The sequence below is a fragment of the Salmo salar genome, chromosome 02, assembly GCF_965601325.2.
Source record: "Salmo salar chromosome 02, fSalSal1, whole genome shotgun sequence".
Lineage (NCBI taxonomy): Eukaryota > Metazoa > Chordata > Actinopteri > Salmoniformes > Salmonidae > Salmo > Salmo salar.
This window is the reverse complement of record NC_138292.1, coordinates 39,247,471-39,271,905: the sequence shown is the minus strand read 5'-3', so window position 1 is coordinate 39,271,905 and position 24,435 is coordinate 39,247,471. Positions and strand designations below refer to the sequence as shown.

General features: G+C 40.5%; 1 protein-coding gene across 1 annotated transcript; it reads right to left on the bottom strand.

The window, feature by feature from the left end:
• Positions 1 to 11,201: 11,201 nt before the first annotated feature.
• On the bottom strand, positions 11,202 to 20,785 carry LOC106582493 (sialic acid-binding Ig-like lectin 5). Its single transcript, XM_014165659.3, has 9 exons — positions 20,633 to 20,785; positions 20,034 to 20,185; positions 19,486 to 19,863; positions 18,919 to 19,239; positions 18,415 to 18,672; positions 18,000 to 18,293; positions 17,701 to 17,824; positions 17,404 to 17,485; positions 11,202 to 17,254 (listed from the first exon to the last, which is right to left on the bottom strand). Exons 2-9 carry the CDS (start codon positions 20,092 to 20,094, stop codon positions 16,868 to 16,870), a joined length of 1,905 nt encoding a protein of 634 aa, XP_014021134.2. The 5' UTR covers positions 20,095 to 20,185; positions 20,633 to 20,785; the 3' UTR covers positions 11,202 to 16,867.
• Between the last annotated feature and the right edge of the window lie 3,650 nt (positions 20,786 to 24,435).

Sequence of the window (24,435 nt, the reverse complement as noted above, 5' to 3'; positions counted from 1 at the left end):
TTCAAGTATGTATATGTCTTTGGCAGTCTGAATTGATACTCTCCAGCATCATTCTCTCTGATGTCGTTGATGATCACACTACAGTTCTTCTTTGTCAGATCAGGCTCCAGTAGAGACACTCTCTGTTTAAAACCCTCCTGAGCTTTGGAGGGTTTTTTGGAGTGTAAAATTATGTTTTCATCCTTGAACCATATTGCAGTGGTAGGATTGATGTTATCAGGGTGAGTGAAAGTACATGAAATAACAGCACATAGTCCCTTCTCTGCTGTTATTTCTGCTGTACTGAAGGTGATGTTCCAGGGTGATGCTGTTGGTGGTGCTGCCAGTTCTGATGGAGGGAAATGAATACAGTCATGAGTAATACAGAAAGCACTTGGATACTACTTCACTTGTACTGAACATTTTTGATGATACAGAATCAGTTTAGATTTAAAGGTTTTTAATTACCATACTGTACCAATACGATTACCACATCTATACATCTACTAAAGATTTCAATATTAACAATACTTTAATGATGAAAGGAATCCTACTTTGACATGTTGCTCTCTCTGTCAGAGAGAAGAGTAGAGCTGCCCAGATGAGGACCCACATCCTGCCTCCACTGCCTCGATTAATCAACCACAACACCAGGGTCTGTCCTCTTTCACCTCTTTCTCTGGTCCCCTTGTCTGTGTCCACAGGACTGGAGCACAGAAAGAGAATAACACAGAATAACATGATAAATAGTGTTATACAAGCAGTGAACATTTGAAATTCACTCTCACCTTTGATGCATGGAACAAGTTTTCTGGACATTTTGATAAAGAGGGAGGGGGAAGGCTTAAGCACGGACCTAAACAGGAAGCCGACGGACAGGAATTCCTTGTTACCCGGAGACAGCTTCCATCCTTAGACCGCTAAAAAAGAGCCTCCCCATCAGCCAATACAGTCGCATACGCAGGATTTGTAGTACACAGAGTGACTATGACAAGCAAGGTTACCCAGAGGAATGGCTGCATGACACAGGGGAACATTATAAAAATATGGCCCTTGATGACTCGCTCATGCCAAAACCTCCCCACACTCCTGACCAACGCGTTCAATGCTTTCTTCAATACTCCCCACTTGGTAAACAGTTTGACCACATCGTTAAAAAACCCTGGCACATCTTGAGCACTGATCCACAACTGGAAAAGAGGTTAAAGAACCTCCGCGGGTAGTCTTCAGAGGCGCCCCCAACATCAGTCAAATGGTGGTGAGGTCTGATCTTCCACTGGTGCCACGTAGCATCTTCCTAGACAATGTGCCGGACGGTAAATACAGATGTGGTCGATGTACCCAGTGTAACTTTACGAACAAATGCACAATGTTCAGTCACCCTATCACGGGCAAGGCCATCAAGATTAAGGACATCATTACGCGTTCCACAAAAAATGTGATATACCTGATCAAGTGTATTTGTGGTCTATGCTATGCAGGAAAAAACGAGACGCGCTCTGAAACATGAATAGCAGAACACAGGAGTAATATCGTGACCCTTGACCAGAGAAACCCTGTGGCAGCACATTTCATGGTTGCCCGTCACAACATTAGCTCTCTGAGATACATTGGTATCGAACATGTTAAGACTCATGGAGGGGTACTGATAATCTATTATTGAGAAGAGAATTGTATTGGAATCACCGTTTGTCCACCGCGTCTCCTCATGGTCTGAACCAAGAGTTTGATATCAGAACATTTCTTACATACTGTATGTCCCTTTGATTTGTCTTGGCTTCCAGGTCTCCTTGTTGGTCATTTTGTACATACTGTATATATTAGATTCTGTAACTACTATATCTCCCCATCTCATTGATATCAAATTATTAGAGATAGACAAATTGTTTTTGAAATAGGTCACTGGAATTATATCTACGGCCACCTCACCTCCTGCTCGTAATAGTCATATGGGCGGGTATTCCAAACGTTTTCAACAATATTTTTACTACTGTTGCCAAGATTTTAAACTTGAATCCATTTGTATGTATATAATCCTTTATGACCATATGTACCTCTGAGATGAATTCTGATTTCTTGAGCAACATGTTTTATTGTTTCCACGCCCAACATGCGTCACGTGCATAATGGTCATGTGAGATGGAATGTGTATATTTTGGGAAGTGAGTACTCAGTTTGTTTGACGTGATGAAGATCTGTTTCGGATCTAAATGTTGTTAATAAAGCAGTGAATTGGGAGCTTCAACCTCGTGTGGACCTTCTTGTTCTTTAGTATGATATAATCTACACATCCCTTTGCCCTCTGTGTAAGGAGAAGACATAGTCATTCATAACATCTGACATGAACGTTTCATGACACGTTTAGGATTGTCACAACCTTCTTACCTCGTTTTTATCAACTGTAATTTAATGCATGGAGAGATGTCAAACTCCTAGTCGTGCTTTATTATACCATAATTGTCTGGAATTTATTTTGAAACCACATGGTAACAGAGTAATTACATACTTTTTAAGTCACATGGGGAGTCATTGTAACAAACAAAGTGCCAATTGTTTCTACCAAGGACTAAGGAGTTACTTGTTTTGTTAAATAATTAAGTCATGTCCAGAGTTGTCAATTTTTTCCAAGCACTTTAAAAAAATACATATTTGCCATGCAAAGAATAAGACTGAATCAGCACATTACCTCTCTCTGTATGCTCTCTCTTCTTGTTGACTGTGTGCCCTGTGTGAGTCTCTGATGAGTGTGAACTGTCACTTCATGTCCCCAGTCTGTTACTCCTCCCTCTAACCTGGTGCTGCATCCAGGAAGTCCCTCCTTACTGCATACTGGCCCAGCCATACTGTACTGTATATAGACCATAATCAACCCAAACCCATCAACCAACCCATCAATCCATACCGATCAACCAACACTACAATCCCTGTAGCTTATATATTCAGATAAATTATGAAGTAAAACTATAATTTGTAACTTATTCAAAACCAGTAATAGTGTCATTTTGTGTAGTTGTACAACAAATGTGCATGTAGTCATAAATCAACATAATTGACCACTACTGTACATACAGAGATCTAACTGCAATTCCTCTGAAAACAGTATTACTGTAACATCCATTATGCCCCCATGTTTTGGAGCAGCAGGTAGCCTAGTGGTTAGAGTGTTGGGCCAGTCACTAAAAGGTAGCTGGATCAAATCCCTGAGCTGACAAGGTCTGTAGTTCTGCCCCTGAACAAGGCAATTAACCCACTGTTCCCTGGTAGGCCATCATTGTGAATAAGAATTTGTTCTTAACTGACTTGCCTAGCTAAAAGAAGGTAAAATGATGCCTTGGTCTTCAGCTCATGATGTGTTTTACTTTAAGATCTGATAGTTAGCCTTACTGAGTTTGACCACAGTATTTACAACACTGTCGGCCTCAGTTAAGTTTCTCTTCACATTTTAAGACTTTGTTTAAGTGCCCCCAACCTTACTATATTTATATAGGTGGGGTTTAACTTCTCCCAAATAATTACATTTGAACTATAATCCCTAAAATACAGTATGTGTTGCTGCTATTAGAAAAAAAAAGTATGTTCAGATTAGAACATGACTGATGCCTCAACATGGACATTTATTGTGGTATATTTTCTTTGAAATATGGCTAAGTTAACTGGATATTCTTTGTCTTTGGATGTTCTGAATGTCTGATGGCCTGGTGACTAAATCTTTAAACGTCTTCCAACCAGTGGTGGCCGCTGATAGTCTAAATACCCAAGTTCATCGAATCTACAGAAAAGCCATCTTTCTTCGATTCCAAGCTAAAATAAATGAAGAAAACAACAGAAAATGTTTTGTTCGAAAATCTGTTTTCTCAATACATCTCCTAAACAGTAAGGTAGAAATACCCTCCAATTACAGTTCTCAATTACTTTATTAACAGTTATCCTCAAGCCACCTCTCCATTGTTTACAGTACTACTGTACATCACACAAATGTGTTTTTAACCATTTAACTTGCCAATAGTTGCAACTGCAGTATCCGAATCAGGCCGGGATTCAATCCGTGCCACAACGCCTCTTTTAATATTTTTGGTAAATGCTTTATTTTACAGCCCTGTGTCAGCTGGTACTGTATGTGCCTGGTGGTTGTACATTTTCAATACGATTATTTACTTGTTGTACAATGAGGCAAGTTTGGAAGGTATTTTTGTAATGTTTTTTAAGGAAGTGTAATTTTACTTTTGCAATGTTTCTGGTTTTTCACCATGGGGAAAGACTGACAAAGATGTGGTTTGGAAAAGTAGAGGTCAAATCATTTCTCTTTTTTGTTGCATTTCAGTTGCAAAACTTTCAAGTGGACAAAACCATTCATCTTGAGACGACAGGGGTGTACATTACTAATCACTGAAAATATCAAAGTAGCCAATGGATCATGATACTTTCTAGTTTTAAAAAAGCAGGGGTACAAAACATACACTAAAAAAGTTTTACAACACCTACTCATTACAAGGTTTTTATACATTTTTTACTATTTTGTATAATGCAGAATAATAGTGAAGAAATCAAAACTATGAAATAACACATATGGAGTCATGTAGTAACCAAAAAAAGTCTTAAACAAATCGAAATGTATTTTATATTTGAGATTCTACAAATAGCTACTGTGAGGGAAAAAAAGTATTTGATCCACTGCAAATCAATTTATAACATTTTTGACATGCATTTTTCTGGATTTCTTTGTTGTTATTCTGTCTCTCACTGTTCAAATAAACCTACCATTAAAATGATAGACTGATCATTTCTTTGTCAGTGGGCAAACGTACAAAATCAGCAGGGGATCAAATATTTTTTTCCCTCACTGTACCCTTTGCCTTTATGATAGCTTTGCACACTCTTGGCATTCTCTCAACCAGCTTCACCTGGAATGCTTTCCCAACAGTTCTGAAGGAGTTCCCACATATACTGAGCTGCTTTTGGCTTCACTCTGTGGTCCGACTCATCCCAAACCATCTCAATTTTAATGAAGTCGGGGGATTGTGGCGGCCAGGTCATCTGATGCACTGTTTTCTACATTGCTCCTGCGCAGCCACTGTTTTGGTTCAGTGCATTAAAAGGCTTTGCATGGTCAATCTGGTATCTACTGCGATATGGCCTCTGCAGAAGTCAGGGCATTTAAAGTGCATTCGGAAATTATTCAGACCCCTTGACTCTTTCCACATTTAGTTACGTTAAAGCCGTACTCAAAAATGGATTAAATAAAACAAATCCTCATCAATCTACACAGAATACTCAATAATAACAAAGCCAAAACTGTTTTTTAGAAATGTAAAAAAATGTAAAAAAATGAAAACAGAAATACCTTGTTTACTTAGGTATTCAGACCCTTTGCTATGAGACTCGAAATTGAGCTCAGGTGCATCCTGTTTCCATTGATCATTCTTAAGATGTTTCTGCAAGTTCATTGGAGTCCACCTGTGGTAAATTAAATTGATCAGACATGATTTGGAAAGGCACACACCTGTCTATATAAGTTCCCACAGTAGACGGTGCATGTGAGAGCAACAACCAAGCCATGAGGTTGAAGGAATTGTCCGTAGAGCTCCGATACAAGATTATGTTGAGGCACAGATCTGGGGAAGGGTACCAAAACATTTCTGCAGCATTGAAGGTCCCCAAGAACACAGTAGCCTCTGTCATTCTTAAATGGAAGAAGTTTGGAACCACCAAGACCTCTTCCTAGAGCTGGTCGCCCAGCCAAAACGGGGAGAAGGACCTTGGTCAGGGAGGTGACCAAGAACCTGATGGTCACTCTGACAGAGCTCCAGAGTTCCTCTGTGGAGATGGGAGAACCTTCCAGAAGGACAACCATCTCTGCAGCACTCCACCAATCAGGCCTTTATGGTAAAATGTCCAGATGGAAGCCACTCCTCAGTAAAAGGCACATGACCTGCTAGCTTGGAGTTTGCCAAAAGGCACCTAAAGGACTCTCACACCATCAGAAACAAGATTCTCTGGTCTGATGAAACCAAGATTGAGCTCTTTGGCCTGAATGTCAAGTGTCACTTCTGGAGGAAACCTGACACTATCCCTACAGTAAAGCATGGTGGTAGCAGCATCATGCTGTGGGGATGTTTTTCAGTGGCAGGGACTGGGAAACTAGTCATAATTGAGGGAAAGATGAACGGAGAGAAGTACAGAGATCCTTGACGAAAACCTGCTCCCGAGAGATCATGACCTCAGACTGTGGCGAAGGTTCACCTTCCAATAGGACAACGACCCTAAGGACACAGCCAAGACAATGCAAGAGTGGCTTTGGGACAAGTCTCTAAATGTCTTGAGTGGTCCAGTCAGAGGCCGGATTTGAACCCGTTCGAAAATCTCTTGTGAGACCTGATAATAGCTGTGCAGTGATGCACCCCATCCAACCTGACAGAGCTTGAGAGGATCTGCAGAGAAGAATGGAAGAAACTCCCTAACTACAGGTGTGCCAAGCTTGTAGAGTCATATCCAAAAAGACTTGAGGCTGTAATCACTGCCAAAGGTGCTTCAACAAAGTAGTGAGTAAAGGGTCAAAATACTTACAGCTGAAGTCGGAAGTTTACATACACCTTAGCCAAATACATTTAAACTCAGTTTTTCACAATTCCTGACATTTAATCCTAGTAAAGATTCCCTGTCTTAGGTCAGTTAGGATCACCACTTTATTTTAAGAATGTGAAATGTCACAATAATAGCAGAGAGAATGATTGAGCTTTTATTTCTTTCATCAAATTCCCAGTGGGTCAGAAGTGTACATACACTCAATTAGTACTTTGTAGCATTGCCTTAAAATTGTTTAACTTGGGTCAAACCTTTCGGGTAGCCTTCCACAAGCTTCCAACAATAAGTTGGGTGAATTTTGGCCCATTCCTCCTGACAGAGCTGGTGTAACTGAGTCAGGTTTGTAGGCCTCCTTGCTTGCACACGCTTTTTCAGTTCTGCCAAAAAATATTCTATAGGATTGAGGTCAGGGCTTTGTGATGGCCACTCCAATACCTTGACTTTGTTGTCCTTAAGCCATTTTGCCACAACTTTGGAAGTATGCTTGGGGTCATTGTTCATTTGGAAGGACCCATTTGCGACCAAGCTTTAACTTCCTGACTGATGTCTTGAGATGTTGCTTCAATATAACCACATAATTTTCTTGCCTCATGATGCCATCTATTTTGTGACGTGCACCAGTCCCTCCTGCAGCAAAGCACAACCACACCATGATGCTGCCACCGACGTTCTTCATGGTTGGGATGGTGTTTTTCGGCTTGCAAGCCTCCCCCTTTTTCCTACAAACAGAACGACGGTCATTATGGCCAAACAGTTCTATCTTTGTTTCATCAGACCAGAGGACATTTATCCAAAAAGTACGATCTTTGTCCCCATGTGCAGTTGCAAACCGTATTATGACTTTTTGATGGAGGTTTTGGAGCAGTGGCTTCTTCCTTGCTGAGAGGTCTTTCAGGTTATGTCGATATAGGACTCGTTTTACTGTGTATATAGATACTTTTGTACCTGTTTCCTCCAGCATCTTCACAAGGTCCTTTACTGCAAAGTACGTTCATCTCTAGGAGACAGAACGCGTCTCCTTCCTGAGCAGTATGACGGCTGCTTGGGTCCATGGTGTTTATACTTGCCTACAATTGTTTGTACAGATGAACGTGGTACCTTCAGGCGTTTGGAAATTGCCCCCAAGAGTGAACCAGACTTGTGGAGGTCTACAATATTTTTCTGAGGTCTTGGCTGATTTATTTTTATTTTCCCATGATGCTAAGCAAAGAGGCACTGAGTTTGAAGGAAGGCCTTGAAATACATCCACAGGTACACCTCCAATTGACTCAAATGATGTCAATCAGCCTATCAGAAGCTTCTAAAGCCATGACATCATTTTCTTGAACGTTGCAAGCTGTTTAAAGGCACAGGCAACTTAGTGTATGTAAACTTCTGACCCACTGGAATTGTGATACAGTGAATTATAAGTGAAATAATCTGTCTGTAAACAATTTTTGAAAAAGTTACTTGTGTCGTGCACAAAGTAGATTCCTAACCGACTTGCCGAAACTATAATTTGTTAACAAGAAATTTGTGGAATGGTTGAAAAACGAGTTTTAATGACTCCAACATAAGTGTATGTAAACTTCCGACTTCAACTGTATGTAAATGTGATATTTCCGATTTTTATGTAATACATTTGCATTTCTAAAAACCTCTTTTTGCTTTGTCATTATGGGGTAATGTCTGTAGATGGATGGGGGGAAAAAATAACAATTGAATCCATATTAGAATAAGGCTGTAACGTAACAAAATGTGGAAAAAGTCAAAGGGTCTGAATACTTTCCGAATGCACTGTATACTTCTTGCATAGCTGTTGTGATGGAAGTTGTCAAGGAAGTGAGTTTGTGTTTATTTTGGACATCCTGCCCCTCCCGCCCCCTCCTAGCGTCCACCAATCATGTCAATGCGGAGCTATATGGAGCCCTCCACATTGTTACAAAACTGTGGAGGTGCACGGCTTTGCGATATGGAGCTACATTTGGCCGCTGCATGCCTTCGGGGGCTCCACAATTGCGTCATATGGCGCCTCCGACCACATTTTCAGATCAAGCACAAATTTGCTTTTAGAAAGCACTAGTTTCATCACTGGTGTTTAAAAGGAAAAGGCACATGCAAAAGAAAATTGCTTATCTATTTTGTTGTGCTGTTACATTTGTTTCGTTGTTTCATGTTCGATGCACTCAGGGTGTTGTTACATATCATTTGAGAGGCATTCACCACAAGAAAATGTTGTCATGTCACTTTGCCTGATTTAAATACTGTATATGAAATATTTATTCTCCCCAGGCTGTTTACAGGCATTTGACACCATTCTGCATTTTATCATCTATTTTTCCCAACATCAATCAGTTCAATTACATGTTAAAATGTGTTCATTAAGTTGCAAAAGTCACAGTCCTGGCTGAGCCCGTATGTGAGCTCACCGTGGCCGCTTTGCGGTTACAATGTAGCCAAGCTGTCTGTATGTGCCTATCAAATAAAATAAAATGTTATTGGTCACATAGACATATAAAGCAGATGTTATTGCGGGTGTTGCGAAATGCTTGCGTTCCTAGTTACAACAGTTCAATAGTATATAGCAATTCACAAGAATACACACATATAAAAGTTAAAGAAGGGAATTAAGAAATATATAAATACTAGGACTAACAATGTCGGAGTGGCATTGACTAAATACAGTAGAATAGAATACAGTATATACATATGAGATGAGTAAAGTAGTATGTAAAGATTTATCAAAGTGACTAGTGTTCCATTATTTAAAGTGGCCAGTGATTCCAAGTCTATGTAAATAGTGCAGCAGCCTCTAAGGTGCAGGGTTGAGTAGCCGGTTGGTACCCAGCTTGTGATGGCTATTTAAACCTCTAGGGGCTAGGGGGCAGTATTTTCACGGCTGGATGAAAAACGTACCCAATTTAAACAGGTTACTACTCTGGCCCAGAAAATAGAATATGCATATTATTAGTAGATTTGGATAGAAAACACTCTGAAGTTTCTAAAACTGTTTGAATGGTGTCTGTGAGTATAACAGAACTCATATGGCAGGCAAAAACCTGTGAAAAATTTAACCAGATAGTGGAGGAAATGAGAATTGTAGTTCTTCTTTTGAATCCCTTGAGAAACTACAGCGACATAGGGTTTACATTGCACTTCCTAAGGCTTCCATTGGCTGTCAATAATATTTAGAAACTGGTTTCATCCGTCTCCTGTTACCGGGCAGAAAATTGTGGCTCAGTCAATCAGTGGCCAGTCTGAGGACAGGTGTCTCGTGACACGCTTGCACGCGAACTCGCTGTTCGTTCTTTTTCTTCTGGGATGAATACCTATTGTCTGGTTGGAAAATTATCACAATTTTACGTAAAAAAATACCCTAAAGATTGATTGTAAACATCGTTTGACATGTTTCTACAAACGGTAATGGAACTTTTGAACCTTTCGTCTATGGATTTGCGCCCACGCCTCATGGCATTGTAATAGTGTTCTGGATGGGCCAACAAAACGGAGGTATTTGGACATAAATGATGGACTTTGCAGAACAAATGAACATTTCTTGTGGAAGTGGGAGTCCTTCCGAGTGCATTCCGCCAAAGATCAGCAAAGGTAAGAAAATATTTCGAACATATTTTAGAGATTTGTCGATGCCGTGGTTGTAGGCTAACTGTATAGCTTAGCATTGAAGGCTAAGTTCTGTACTCAGAATATTAAACAATGTGCTTTCTCAGTAAAGTTATTTTGAAATGTGACAAAGCGGTTGCATAAAGGAGTAGATTATCTATAATTCTTTAAATAATTGTTATACATTTTGTCAACGTTTATGATGAGTATTTCTGTAAATTGATGTGCCCATTCACTGGAAGTTATGGGGAGAATACTTTTTCTCAACGTCACGCGCCAATGTAAAATGGGGTTTTTGGATATAAATATAAACTTCATCGAACAAAAAATGCATCTATTGTCTAACATGATGTCCTAGGAGTGTCATCTGATGAAGATCGTCAAAGGTTAGTGCTTAATTTTTTCTGTATATCTGGTTTTGTGATGGCTATCTGTGCTTGGAAAATGGCTGTGTTTTTTTTGCTAAGGTGCTATCCTAAAATAATCTAATGTTTTGCTTTCACCATAAAGCCTTTTTGAAATCGGACAATGTGGTTGGATTAACGAGAAGATTATCTTAAAATGCTGTATAATACTTGAATTGAAATTGAGATTTTTGTGTTTTGAATTTCGTGCCGTGCTATTTCACTGGTTGTTGTCCAACCAATCCCGTTAACGGGATTTTTTCCTCGAAGGGGTCCTCAAGAGGTTAACGCCCTCCGTAGTGTGGGCCCTTTGGATTAACCCCTTCTCCCCCACCCCTCCAGAGGATCTGGCCATCTACAGAACCCCAAACACCCAGACTTCTGCCTGAGGGACCTGCCACCCGTCCCTGCAGCCTTGCCCTTTGACCTGGAAGCTTACATGGGGCTAGTCAAGTTCCTGCGGTACAACATAGTGGTCATGGTGTTCATTCAGTCTCAGGCCAACAGCGTGGTGGTGTTCCTGGAGGCCCTCTCGGTGCAGAGGGATATGGTGTACTTTGCCCTGCTGGCATTTGTGGTGGCTAATTTCTGCATTATCAAATGAGGAGAGTTACAAACTTCACACACCAGTCAGAGTTATACTTAAACTACATCTTTAATAATAAGAGCAATTAGCAATGACTTTCAATGACGCACCATTTCTAATGAACCATTGAAAGTGACAACACAAAAGTACAAAGATCTTTTACAGCCAAGATACACCCCTCTCAACCTACATGACGAACAACAGATCTTAGGAACAGTTCACAAAGAAATACTTTTACTTGAGAGAGGAGTATCCCATAGCCAGATAGCATTCGCTATAAATTAGCGTTCAGTTTGGTCCCTAAAACGAGGTTCTAATCCCGTTCCTGGTACTTCATAGCACAAAAACACCATCTCATCCAATGGCATAAATCAATTGTCAACTCTAGATACTCCCATCTCAAGTAAACCCCCTCTTGACCCTACTCCTGGACATGCTCACTGAAGGGAGTGAGCCTCTAGGTCATACACTATCCCAGGATAAGTGCAACATCAGAGAGGACATACAATGGTTCCAGACACTGCCATACACCTTCCCCCAATGCCAAAGGAGGGAGTGACTTGCACACAGACATTGTGGAGACAAGTAATTGGTTCCCCATTAATCACGCCATCCCTTCACATGGTTTAACAGATACATTCACATGTGAAGACAATGTTCCATCCTGTCCTCTTCCCTTTCTGATATTCTGCATAGCACCAGGGATATGTGAAAGACAAGCCTGACCTCTCCCCTCTCTGGGCCCCAAGTGACTGAGCCCCAGCTGAGGGAAGAAATGCAACTGCCAACACTAGAGTCTATTAGAAATACATTCTAATAGACACGTATATCACGTAAACATATTATGCAATACAAGCATTATAACATAATCTCCATTTTCCATGACATCTCCCCCATTTTGAGAATCTTCTCAACTTAAAAGAAAATTACAAGATTTAAGAACATTCATTCACATAGAAAATACATATATTCTACATAAACCAAAAATCACAAAACAATAACTCATTGCATGGGGTTCCTGCACATGACCAGCTTCCACAACACTAACTCAGCCTCATCCCAAGAAACTCAGCACTGTCTCTTATTTCAATCCCCAACACATTTTCTAAGCACTCTAGCAATTTGTCTGGGAAGGCTATGATACACAGTCACCTGCACGAACTCACGAAGAAAAACAAAAAATGCATACAGTTTATGAGATTCAAAACTATAATTTCCACAGTGAAAAGCATATATTTAATGCATAATGCAGTGCATGCAACAATGGAGTTTAATAAAATAATCTTTAGTTATCTATCACACTCCAATGGATCAGCATAGTATGTTGGAAAATACTATTTCCATCCCAGAAACTAAAATTAGCATATCTTGTTGAACAAATCCAGGTAATGACTCCTAGTTAAAATAAAATATATCCCCTTGGTGCCTAATGAACATGACCCAAGACAAGCATCAGGATTCCACTATTTATAAGGCAATGTCTATAGATCAAATAGATTAGGATCATTTTCACTCTCCAGATCAGAGTTCACCCATGGCATTCACCATGGCATGCTTATAATAGCGTCAACATCCTTAGTTCATAACAATAATCAAAACAATCAATCCCTAATACATTAATTGCTTCACTCATATAGATATTAACATACTCAACTCAAATCAATCCTTCAGTTTTAAAAATTATTCAATTTCCAAATAAAATCATAATTAGAACCCAACTAATTATCCAACCAAAATTTAGAATGACATTGCTCAGTGGTTCAAATTGGTCCTATCACTCAAAGTAAAAACTCAATTTAACACATCAACATTGGCAGAATGTGCATTTATATTAACATCCAGTATAATTATCCCATAATTCTACTAATCACTTTTTTATCATGATTATAATACAGATCAGCATCTCAATGCATTCTTAATCTAAATTACTATAATTTTACGTGGTGTAGACCTCTACAATCAACCTGATACCCCAAAAGTCTAAAATAATTTTTTGGGCACAGTTGACCAACCTCCTCCTTCAGGCATTGATTCTTCTGGCGTCCTTTTCGTTCTTCTTCAGATAGCTTTAAAGTTCAAAGTGGATGGCCCATTGTCCATTCGTCAACCAGTATACCAGCAACATAAGAGAAGTTTAGAACAGATCTCTCTCCATGCTCACTCCACGTGGACTCCTCTCACACTTCTGAGAAAAACATGAGAGAAAAGCAGTTGATAGCTTAGCTTAGATCGGATACTGTAAACCAATTTCTGGCTCGGCTCCTTTCTCTCGGTAGAAGTGGTGCGGACAGAGCCGTATTCAACGCCTTTGTCACTTTTCTTCAGCCAGTTAGAGGGGGTTTGAGGTACACACACTGTTCGGTCCAATTATCTCTTCCATGCATTAAGATACCGTCTGATGTCACTTTTCATGATAACCTCGAAAGAACAGATCAGAACAACAGTTTAGTTCAGTACCAATTATTCTTAATACAAATGTCTAAACATATGTTAAAGAGAATAACAACACATTCTATTGAAACTATTCTTTCAAATTGGCTTAAACTCCCCATCACACTGTCAACTCCATCGCAGAGCCACAGGATCAGGAAGTTAGACCTATAACCCATCGGGAATAGAACAGAACAAACAACACAACAATACACTCCTTCACATTTCACTCAAGGTGTGTAAACTTCAATCCAAAACCTCAAAGAACTGAATTCAAAACCTCAAAGGACTGTACCCTCCCCCCATTTCTAACACACTACTACTGGTCAAAAGATAACAACATTTCAAATAACATAATCAAATTAAAATCACTACTCTGAAAAACTCAAAATAAAAATGATTGTACCCATTTAGTCATAGGAAAATAGACTTAAAGCAGCCTACCATTAGTTAAAGGCAATGCCCTCTGCTTCTTCACATTGGTCCAAATTACAAATATGGCTAAGGACTATAAACTCCATCATAATTATCAATTTCACGAATGACCTTGAAATCATTATAACAAATGACCTTAAATTCATTATCCAAATGGCTTTCCAATGAGGGTGATCAAGCCACAATGAAAAGTCATGATACGGGTCATAAGTCATACAAACCCTTCAAAGAAGTGTTTTACTATATTAGACAAATTAAAGAAAAAAACGTCAAACATTTCCTACGTGTTGTATCCCAGGTTCCCAGAACATTTCTTCCTCCTCAAGGCCCTGCCCACTCTCTCCCCAGCTCTGCTGGTCACCCAGAAGAAGGACACTTTCAAGGCCCTGGTGTGGGTGGTCGCCTCGCTCTTTGGAGGGGTGTCAGCCCCTTGTGGCCTAGTATGGTGGATGCCAGCGTGGGTGTGAGGATTCTCACCAAGAAATAAAGGAGAGCCACACACTCTAGGAGCTTAGATACAAAAATGTAATGTCCAACGTTTGGACAGACAAGCTGTCTTCATCAGGGTATAATGACAAACACTGCGGGATGACTCATTTATATAGTGTCAAAAGACACACAGGTGTCTGTAATCATGGCTGGGTGTGGTCATGTTTCCTTCAAAAAAAACCAAACAGGGAAACAGATTCCAATCAAAGGTGTTACCACGTGCTCCACTAAGGCAGTTATTCATCTTATAACTTGTCCTTGTGTTAAATGATGTGGGTAAAACAAAGCACGAATTAAAAGTACGTATCTCAGAGCATCGTAGCACCATTAGGTGCAAAAACTCGACTTACCCAGTTGCGGCCCACTTTTTGGAAGCAAACCACTCGATTTCTTCTCTACGTTATATTGGCATTGAACATGTCACCCTCCCTAGGAGAGGGGGTGACCTTGATAATTTATTGTTAAAACGAGAGGCTGCCTGGATCTTTAATTTAAAGACCCTTGCTCCCTCCGGTCTCAACATAGACTTTGATCTGAAGCCATTCTTGTGATTATTGTGATTTTGCTATAGTAAATGTTTGTAGGCTTATGTAGCCAAGTTGTATCTATGATCATACGCTATCCATTTATGTTTTTTGTATGCTATTTTGATATATGAGAATTAACCAATGATATCAGGCCACACCCGGCCATGATTACAGACACCTGTGTGTCTTTTGACACTATATAAATGAGTCATCATGCAGTGTTTGTCATTATACCCTGATGAAGACAGCTTGTCTGTCGAAACGTTGGACGTTACATTTTTGCATCTGAGCTCCTAGAGTGTGCGGCTCTCCTTTATTTTTTTTAGTGTTCTACTCCGCTAGCCAACACCTCGCCTAAATAGGTGTGCGTTTCTTTCGCCTCTAGAGGATTCTCACCAAGACCAGGGCCTTGCTCTGTTTGGAGGACGAGTCCTTGGAGCTGTTGGCAGGGAAACACGGCATGGAACCTATTTCGTGAACATGATTAACTGTGTATGCACTTAGTTTTCTAGATGTGAAGAAACCCACGATCTCTGGTTGTAACACAGTGAGAGAGGGTGATACCCTGAATCTGACCTGCAGTGATGACAGCTACCCACCATCATCATCTAACATCACCTGGAGTAAGAATGTGTAGAATTGCAGGAAATTTGCTGTAAACTGCTAATTATTCTCTCTGCCCTATGGCAAAATAAGTAAAATAGCATGAAATTAGTTATAAAATTGCAAAATCTTCTCTGAACCCCTTGGCAGAATGTGTATATTTGAAGCATTTCTCTAAGTCCCATTTTTTAAGGTCAAGAGTGAGGCCCTAAAATTGTTGTGCTCGCAAGGTAGGGGAAACAACATTTTGCTTAGGGCCCCCAAAAGGCTACCGCCAGCTCTGACTACATGTGTGGGTATGGATGTTGTTAAGCAGACCCGCGAGCCACTGCTGCACCCCTGATGAGTTCAGATTTTTTGTGGCCCCCACCCCCATCAAAGTTGCCCATTCCTGATTTATACCATTGGTAGCCTGTAATTATTGTTGAATGACATTTGTGGAGATGGTAGGTTGGAAATAGCAAAAAAGAAATACACCATTTATACATGCTTTGAACAGATTTCAGAGAACAAACAAATGAAAAAAGTGAGGTAGTGCCTCAATATAAAATAATGTTGAAATAATGAACACCTATAAATAGAAAAATATTCTCAGATACTGGTGAGCTGACAATGTCACAAACGATACACACACTTCAATGGGGCATGATTCTGATTGGCCAGATAGCTACAGTAGCAACAATGACACAAAGATGCCATCTGGGGAATCGTAGGTGGCTCGTTTCAGCTAGTTTAATCTTGTTCTTGATACCATGTCTTATTTTGACTGATGTCACGTCTATGTTAATGTGTCAAATTTGCTGGCTAGCTAACCAACAACTGTAATAATGTATTTGTATTTTCAATAAACATTGGAGAAGAAATATACTTTACATGTTGTCAACCTGTCTCTACCTTTCCAAACCACATCTTTGTCAGTCCTTCCTCATGGTGACAAAACAGAATTATTACAGAAGTCAAATGACACTTCCTTGAAAAACATTACCTAAACTTGCTTCTATGTACAACTAGAAAATATTCTTATTGAAATTGTACAACCACCAAGAACATACAGTACCAGCTGACACAGGGCTGTAAAATAAAGCATTTACCAAAACTATTCATTACACTAGTTTCAGTTGAACAAAAGTCCCAGTATCATCATAAAACTCCATCTGGATTCAGAAAATGATATAAGAACCCATGGCTAATACTGTATGCTATCCCCCACGTTTCTAGTAAAAATTGCTTTGTCACTCACCACCACCCATAATAGCCTTGACATTGGAGTAAAGCGCTGTATCCTCATCTGTCTCTGCTGCTGGCTTACCGTTGTCTTTCTCCTCATCCTTCCCCATATTCACACCACTCCCCTCTCCATCTTCATCCCCTTCTTTCTTCTCTCTTTTGATTTTGGCGTAGTCTGACTCTGTGGTGGTGGTCTTCTTCTCTGCCTCCTCAGGAGTCTTCTTCTTCAGCAGGGAGTAGTTGATTCTGGCATAGTCCACATCATTTAGTTCTTCCCCTGTGGCAAATTTTCCCACGGATCCACTGGTCTGGGGCCCTCCATTTTCAGCTCCCTCCCTCAGCTCCATCTGCAGTGGGGTCTGTTCGCCCCCCACAGCCTGTCCTGCATCCGTCTATAGAGTAGATGACAGAAAGTACTGTGTTAGGAGTCTATTGTTAGCTTGGTGATCCCAGATATGTTTATGCTGTCTTATCAACTCATATTGGCATGTTAATGCTAACTGAATGTTGAGCTGAATAAAGAAAGAAACTGGTACTGCACCTGTTGGTCTTCACATGTCACCATCTCCAGGTTCATGAAAGGGCTTTTGGAGTCTGAATCCTTTGGGATCCTCTCTTTTTGTCTAAGGGAAATATTAGGAATTAAATTTCACAATAACTATATTTTGGAGGGGTTAGCTGGGACGTCCATTACAATACGGTGCAAGGCGTTGGTGCATTTGACAACGTATCTGATTCTCATGATAGTTCATATGAATTTCTAAAGACAATCTGCAATTGATTTTAAAAACAACACTCAGGTAACACTAACTGTACATCAGTAATAGAATGCATTTACCTTTTACATTTCCCTTTCAAACACAGGAAGATACAACAGATGGTGGCTGAGAGGGCTGCACCAATCACAAATGCAGTAATCACTTTTAGGTCCGACAGCATAGCTATAATGCCTTTCCATTCCTCTAAAAAGAGAACAACAACTCTGTATGGGAAGTGGCTCACATTACTTCATATTCTCTGGAAGAAAATATGAATTTCCCTAAGCCTAAATGTACTGAACATCCTCAATATTGCAAACATTGGGTGGGAATGGGAAGCTGTGACTCCCTAACCAAGTAACTTGACTTATATATTTACCTGTTTGCTTTTCTTGGCTCTTATTTTGCGTGACCTGCAACTTCTCTGTCACTACACCCACAACATTTCTGCTGACACACTCCACAGTGGTGTTGTTGTGGTTTCCAACAGGCAGGCTGATGGTGCTGTTCACTGAGGAACCCAACACTGATGTAGTGGGGCTGCACCTCTCTGTGTTGAGCTCCAGCAGTGGCCACTCTATGAGGGGTAAGGGAACCCCCTGACTGACACACACACAGGTCATGACCCCTGCCTGGTCCACACACCCAGAGCCAGGAAGAATCACAGGAAGGTCTGGAAAAAGACAGTGAAGAGAGACATATCAGTGATAGATTGATGCTAAAAACATGCCAGAGTAATTCCAGATCATAAAATATGACATGAGTTTGTATATTTCAGTCAAGTTTGTACTTACACATCACAGTGACAACAGTGGAAGCTGTCAAAGTCCTGTTGAAGTGTTGAACTGTACACACATACTCCCCAGCATGTTCTCTTGTCACATTGGAGATGGTGAGAGCGGCATTTTCAGTGTAATTCTGAAGTGGGGCACTTGTCCCGTTCTTACTCCAAGTGATGTCAGATGGAGGGTAACTGTCAACACTGCAGGTCAGATCCAGGATACCATCCTCCTTCACCATTTTATTTCCAGTTATTTGGGGGTCTTTCACATCTTTAAGTGCAAAGAGTTTCTAATTGTACAGATGTATTGTTACACATACACTAAATTCAGACTATGTTGGTTGAGGGACTAATAACAATGGATCATGATTAAAAAGGGAAAAAGTCAAAGCCATGACATAACTGTAGGTGGAGCCTTCATATTGTATCATTTGCTTATTATCAAGGTTATTCCTAGGTTTCAAAGGTTCTCTGGAATAAGGTGTTTAATGTAAAATGTAGGATAGGTGGTACTCACATGTTACATTCAAAGTTACTGTCTCTTCAATTTGATATTTTTTCTGGAAGGTTACTTGACACGTAACCATCATGTTGTGGTGTTCAGCTGAGGGGGTAAAGGTCAAAGTTGAGAAGTGGGTTGTTGTATCGATGGTCAGGTCCTCTCTCATCTGTATGGTGGTGTTGTCTCTGAGCTCAGTGATGTTGTCTCCTGTTCCTCTCCATGTCCATGTGATGTGAGGAGGAGTTCCAGAGCAGATCCCCGGGGCGGTGCAGGTCAGTGTAGCTGGTTCTCCCTCTGTCAGAGGAGGAATCAACACTGAGGGCTTCTGGGTCAGAGCTGGAGACAGGAAATACAACCACAGAAGTGAGTTTTACACCTGTGTACAAAACAGCAGTGACACATAATCAGCCGTTGGAGAGCAGCATGCATGTGATGACTGAATGGGAGTTTTCCCAGTAATGTCCTCTTATGATAGAACTTTATAATAAGGGAGACCTGAGGGGGAACTTGAACTGTATGTGCTGTATACAATTAACTACAATAATAGGTTGTCACTGTAACTGGTAATAATAGTCATAGTACCGCTCACTGTGATTTTCACTTTCTTCAAGTATGTATATGAACCTGGCAGTCTGAATTGATACTCTCCAGCATCATTCTCTCTGATGTCGTTGATGATCACACTACAGTTCTTCTTTGTCAGATCAGTCTCCAGTAGAGACACTCTCTGTTTAAAACCCTCCTGAGCTTTAGAGGGTTTTTTGGAGTGTAAAATTATGTTTTCATCCTTATCACATCTGTCATTTGTAGGGCACTTGAACCATATTGCAGCGGTAGCATTGATGTTATCAGGGTGAGTGAAAGTACATGAAATAACAGCACATAGTCCCTTCTCTGCTGTTATTTCTGCTGTACTGAAGGTGATGTTCCAGGGTGATGCTGTTGGTGGTGCTGCCAGTTCTGATGGAGGGAAATGAATACAGTCATGAGTAATACAGAAAGCACTTCACTTGTTCCTAACATTTTTGATACAGAATCTGTTGAGGTTAAAATGTGTTACCACATCTATACCACTAGGCCTACTAATGATTTCAATATTAACAATACTTTAATGATGAAAGGAATCCTACTTCGACATGTTGCTCTCTCTGTCAGAGAGAAGAGTAGAGCTGCCCAGATGAGGACCCACATCCTGCCTCCACTGCCTCAATGAATCAACCACAACACCAGGGTCTGTCCTCTTTCACCTCTTTCTCTGGTCCTCTTGTCTGTGTCCACAGGTCTGGAGCACAGAAAGATAATAACATGATAGATAGTGTTATGATATAATTTACACATCCCATTTCCAGCTGTGTTAGGAGAATACATAGGCATTCATAACATCTGACATGAACGTTTCATGACACGTTTAGGATTGTTTCAACCTTCCTAGCACCTTTTTGTAACTTTACTTTAATGCACAGAGAGAATATGTCAAACTCCTATTAATGCTTTATTTTACCATAATTGTCTGGAATTTATTTAGAAACCACATGGTAACAGCGTAGTTAGATAATTATTAGACCTGGAATATTCATTGTAACAAATATGAGAAAGTACCAATATTTTCTACCAAAGAGTTACTAGTTTTGTTAAATAATTTAAAGTAATGTCCAGAGTTTTTCCTTCTCCCAAGTACTTTAACAGTTGTTTTAGCCATGCAGAAAATAAGACTGAATCATCACATTACCTCTCTCTTTCAGTGTGCTCTCTCTCCCTGTTGAATGTGAGCCCTGTGTGAGTCTCTGGTGGGTGTGAACTGTCACTTCATGTCCCCAGTCTGTTATTCCTCTCTCTAACCCTGTGCTGCAATCCAGGAAGTCCCTCTGTATTGCATACCGCCCAGCCAATGTTCCTTCAAATGTTTTTGGGCACTGAGCAACTTTTTGGTCTTGTGAGCAGAAACTTTAATGTTGTGACAATTTTGTGCAACTTCTGGCGTATGTTTACAGTGAACACTGAGGCTGTCCCCTTACAGTTTTAGACAGTAGCCAATAGGCTATTGTGGCTATTTGAGTATAGTGTAGGCCTACCAACAAAACCAATGTAGCAAATCCCATAACATTTTCACGTGTAAATAGCTTTTGATTTCTATGATATATCCTACAGTACAATATGTGGTGTTCATTGCAGGCCTACATTGCATGAGACTTTAAAGTTTTTACATGATGAAGGGCTTTACATTAATGAATGATTTTTTACTTGGTCTGTAACACTGTGGGCCAAATAGGTGACTGTAAATTGCATTTTATTGTGTTGTATGATGCAAGAAACCACATTACAAAATACAATGTATTATTATTACCATACAGAGATTTGACAGTGTGGGCCACTCCTCTGTCTATTAGCTTATTTGCATATTCAAGGCTGTCTCAAAATACAACACTGCCTCTTTAATTAAGACATAAGCTTTTTACCTAACTGGCTTTTCAAAGTCAGTTTGAAATGTAGCCTACACATTTTGTGCTCTTGAAGGAAGCAGTAGCACCCTATTGCTTACCTATACTTATCTATAACTGGGCTAATAACTCGCTAACTAGCAAATAATATCATCAAATGAACTGATCTGAAAAGCCATTCACTCGCGGGTGATTGAAAGACGGTGGGCTTCCTAGCCAATGGATTTCTACTCCATTTTGCTCTGGCTCTGCCTACAACAAAATGCTATTAATATAATGTTGATTTGATCACAGAAAAAAAGTCTATATAGTGCAAACTAATGGAGCGAACTCAGTGAAGTTCAAAGTCTTGAGTCTCTGCGTGTATCATCCTGACCAGTAAAGGGGTCTATTTGTTATTGTAGTTTGGTCAGGACGTGGCAGAGGGTATTTGTTTTCATGGTTTTGTGTATGTGTTTAGATAGAGGGATATATTGTGTAGAGTGTTTCTGGGGTTTATTGGTGTAAGTGTCGATGTAGAGGGGGTAGTTGATTTAGGTGGTTCGGGGTGTGTGTGTATTGTAGAGGGGTATTTGATTTATGTGTTCCGGGGTGTTGGGTATGTTCTTGTGTTTGTATTTCTAAGGGGCTGTTCTAGTTTTGTATTTCTGTGTTGGCCTGGTATGATTCTCAATCAGGAACAGCTGTACATCGTTGTTGCTGATTGAGAGTCATACTTAGGTCGCTTGATTTCACTTGTTAGTTTGTGGGAGATTGTGCTGTCTATAGCTTTGTGCCTTACCGGCCTGTTATTCGTCGTTGTGTTTTGTATACGTGTTTGTTTTGGGTTTTTCCTTCTTTGTCCATAATAAAGAAGATGAGTGTACATATTCCCGCTGCGTTTTGGTCCTCTCTTTACGACTACCGTGACACTGCGCAGCATGGCATTTCTTCTGCGCTGCAGTCCTGTAGGAAGTTCATGGGTGCGCACGCGCGCAGTTTAGAGTGAACATTTCGTCCAGCCTTACTGTACTGCATATACACCATGATCAACCCAAACCATCAACAAACCCATCAATCCAAACCATTAACAAACCCATCGATCCAAACCGTCAACAAACCCATCAATCCAAACCATCAACAAACCCATCAATCCAAACTATCAACAAACCCATCAACCCAAACCATCAACAAACCCATCAATCCAAACCATCAACAAACCCATCAATACAGAGCCATCAAAGAACTTTGGTTAACACTTCAATTCCCATTGCTTTTATATTCAGAGTGAGTTTAATTTCACTATTTCTATCAGCCTGCCCTGTTAATACTCAGAAACATTATACTCTGATGGTTGTCTTATTGTAACATGTACACTACATGTGAATAATATGGAGAATGCCTAGAATTGGTTAGTGATATATTGTGCATTTGGAAAGTATTCAGACAGCTTGACTTCCTTGACTTTCTCCACATTTTGTTTCTTTACAGCCTTATTCTAAAATGTATACAATTATTTTTTCCCCTCATCAATCTATACACAATACCCCATAATGACAAAGAAAAAAAGATTTTTTAGACGTTTTAGCAAATGTATAAAAAACAACAACTGAAATATGACATTACATAAGTATTCAGACCTTTTACTCAGTACTTTGTTGAAGCCCCTTTTGCAGTGATTACAGCCTTGAGTCTTCTTGGGTATGACGCAACACACTTGGCACACCTGTATTTGGGGAGTTTATTTCATTCTTCTTTGCAGGTCTCTCCAGAGATGTTCAATCGGGTTCATGTCCGGGCTCTGGCTGGGCCACTCAAGAACATTCAGACACTTGTTTCCGAAGACACTCCTGCGTTGTCTTGGCTGTGTGCTTAGGGTTGTTGTCCTGTTGGAAGGTGGACATTCGCCCTAGTCTGAGGTCCTGAGCGCTCTGGAGCAGGTTTTCATCAAGGATCTCTCTGTACTTTGCTCTGTTCATCTTTCTCGATCTTGACTAGTCTCCCAGTCCCTGCCACTGAAAAACATCCCCACAACATGATGCTGCCACCACCATGCTTCACCGTAGAGATGATGCCAGGTTTCCTCCAGACGTGACTCTCGGGATTCTGGCCAAAGAGTTCAATCTTGGTTTCATCAGACCAGAGAATCTTGTTTCATATGGTCAGAGAGTCTTTAGGTGCCTTTTGGCAAACTCCAAGCGGCTGTCATGTGCCTTTTACTGAGGAGTGGCTTCCATCTGGCCACTCTACCATAGAGGCCTGATTGGTGGAGTACTGCAGAGATGGTTGTCCTTCTGGAAGGTTCTCCCATCACCACATAAGAACTCTAGAGCTCTGTCAGAGTGACCATCGGGTTCTTGGTCACCTCCCTGACCAAGGCCATTCTCCCCCGATTGCTCAGTTCGGCCAGGCGGCCAGCTCTAGGAAGAGTCTTGGGGGTTCCAAACTTCTTCCATTTAAGAATGATGGAGGCCATTGTGTTCTTGGGGACCTTCAGTGCTGCAGACATTTTTTGTACCCTTCCCTAGAGCTGTGCCTCGACACAATCCTGACCCAGAGCTCTATGGACAATTCCTTCAACCTCATGCCTTGGTTTTTGCTCTGTGGGACCTTTTATAGACAGGTGTGTGCCTTTCCAAATCATGTCCAATGTGAAGGAAAAATTATGTATTCACCTTATTTGTTGGATATGTAACAATTATTTACTTATCGAACAGTAAGATATTTCTGTCCTGCTAATGCTGTGTTTTATGGTCTCCAATCTAGCACCCTGCAGCTAGTCTGGGTGTTGAGGACATGGGTTCTACTAGAGATAGCTTGAAGCTGACAATTGATTGATGTTGGTGGTGATAACCTAAAATCTGTCATTCTAGAGACCAGATGTGATGTGTGTGACTCGAGATAGAGAGAGCCTGGAAGAGTTGAGAACAATGCCTCATTGTCTCATCTTCCTGGCATCTGGGAATCTAAGTAAAATACCATCCTGTGTAGATAACCAAGGTGGCTTATGGGAAGGTTAGAAGTGACTGACTAAGCAATCTTGGTATCAGCTATATAAAAACTGTGCATCGTCTGTAAAGGCTAGACTCTCAGCCTAACAGTCAGTCAAGACTGG

What these genes read in the sequence shown, in the direction of transcription:
- LOC106582493 (XM_014165659.3), bottom strand. Translation starts at nt 20,094, where the DNA reads ATGTGGGTCCTCATCTGGGCAGCTCTACTCTTCTCTCTGACAGAGAGA. An exon ending in AGAGAGAGCAACATGTCGAA is followed by an intron (nt 19,864 to 20,033) that starts GTAGGATTCCTT and finishes TCCCTCCATCAG; the next exon opens with AACTGGCAGCACCACCAACA. An exon ending in GAGCCAAGAAAAGCAAACAG is followed by an intron (nt 17,825 to 17,999) that starts GTAAATATATAA and finishes TTCTCTTTTTAG; the next exon opens with AGGAATGGAAAGGCATTATA.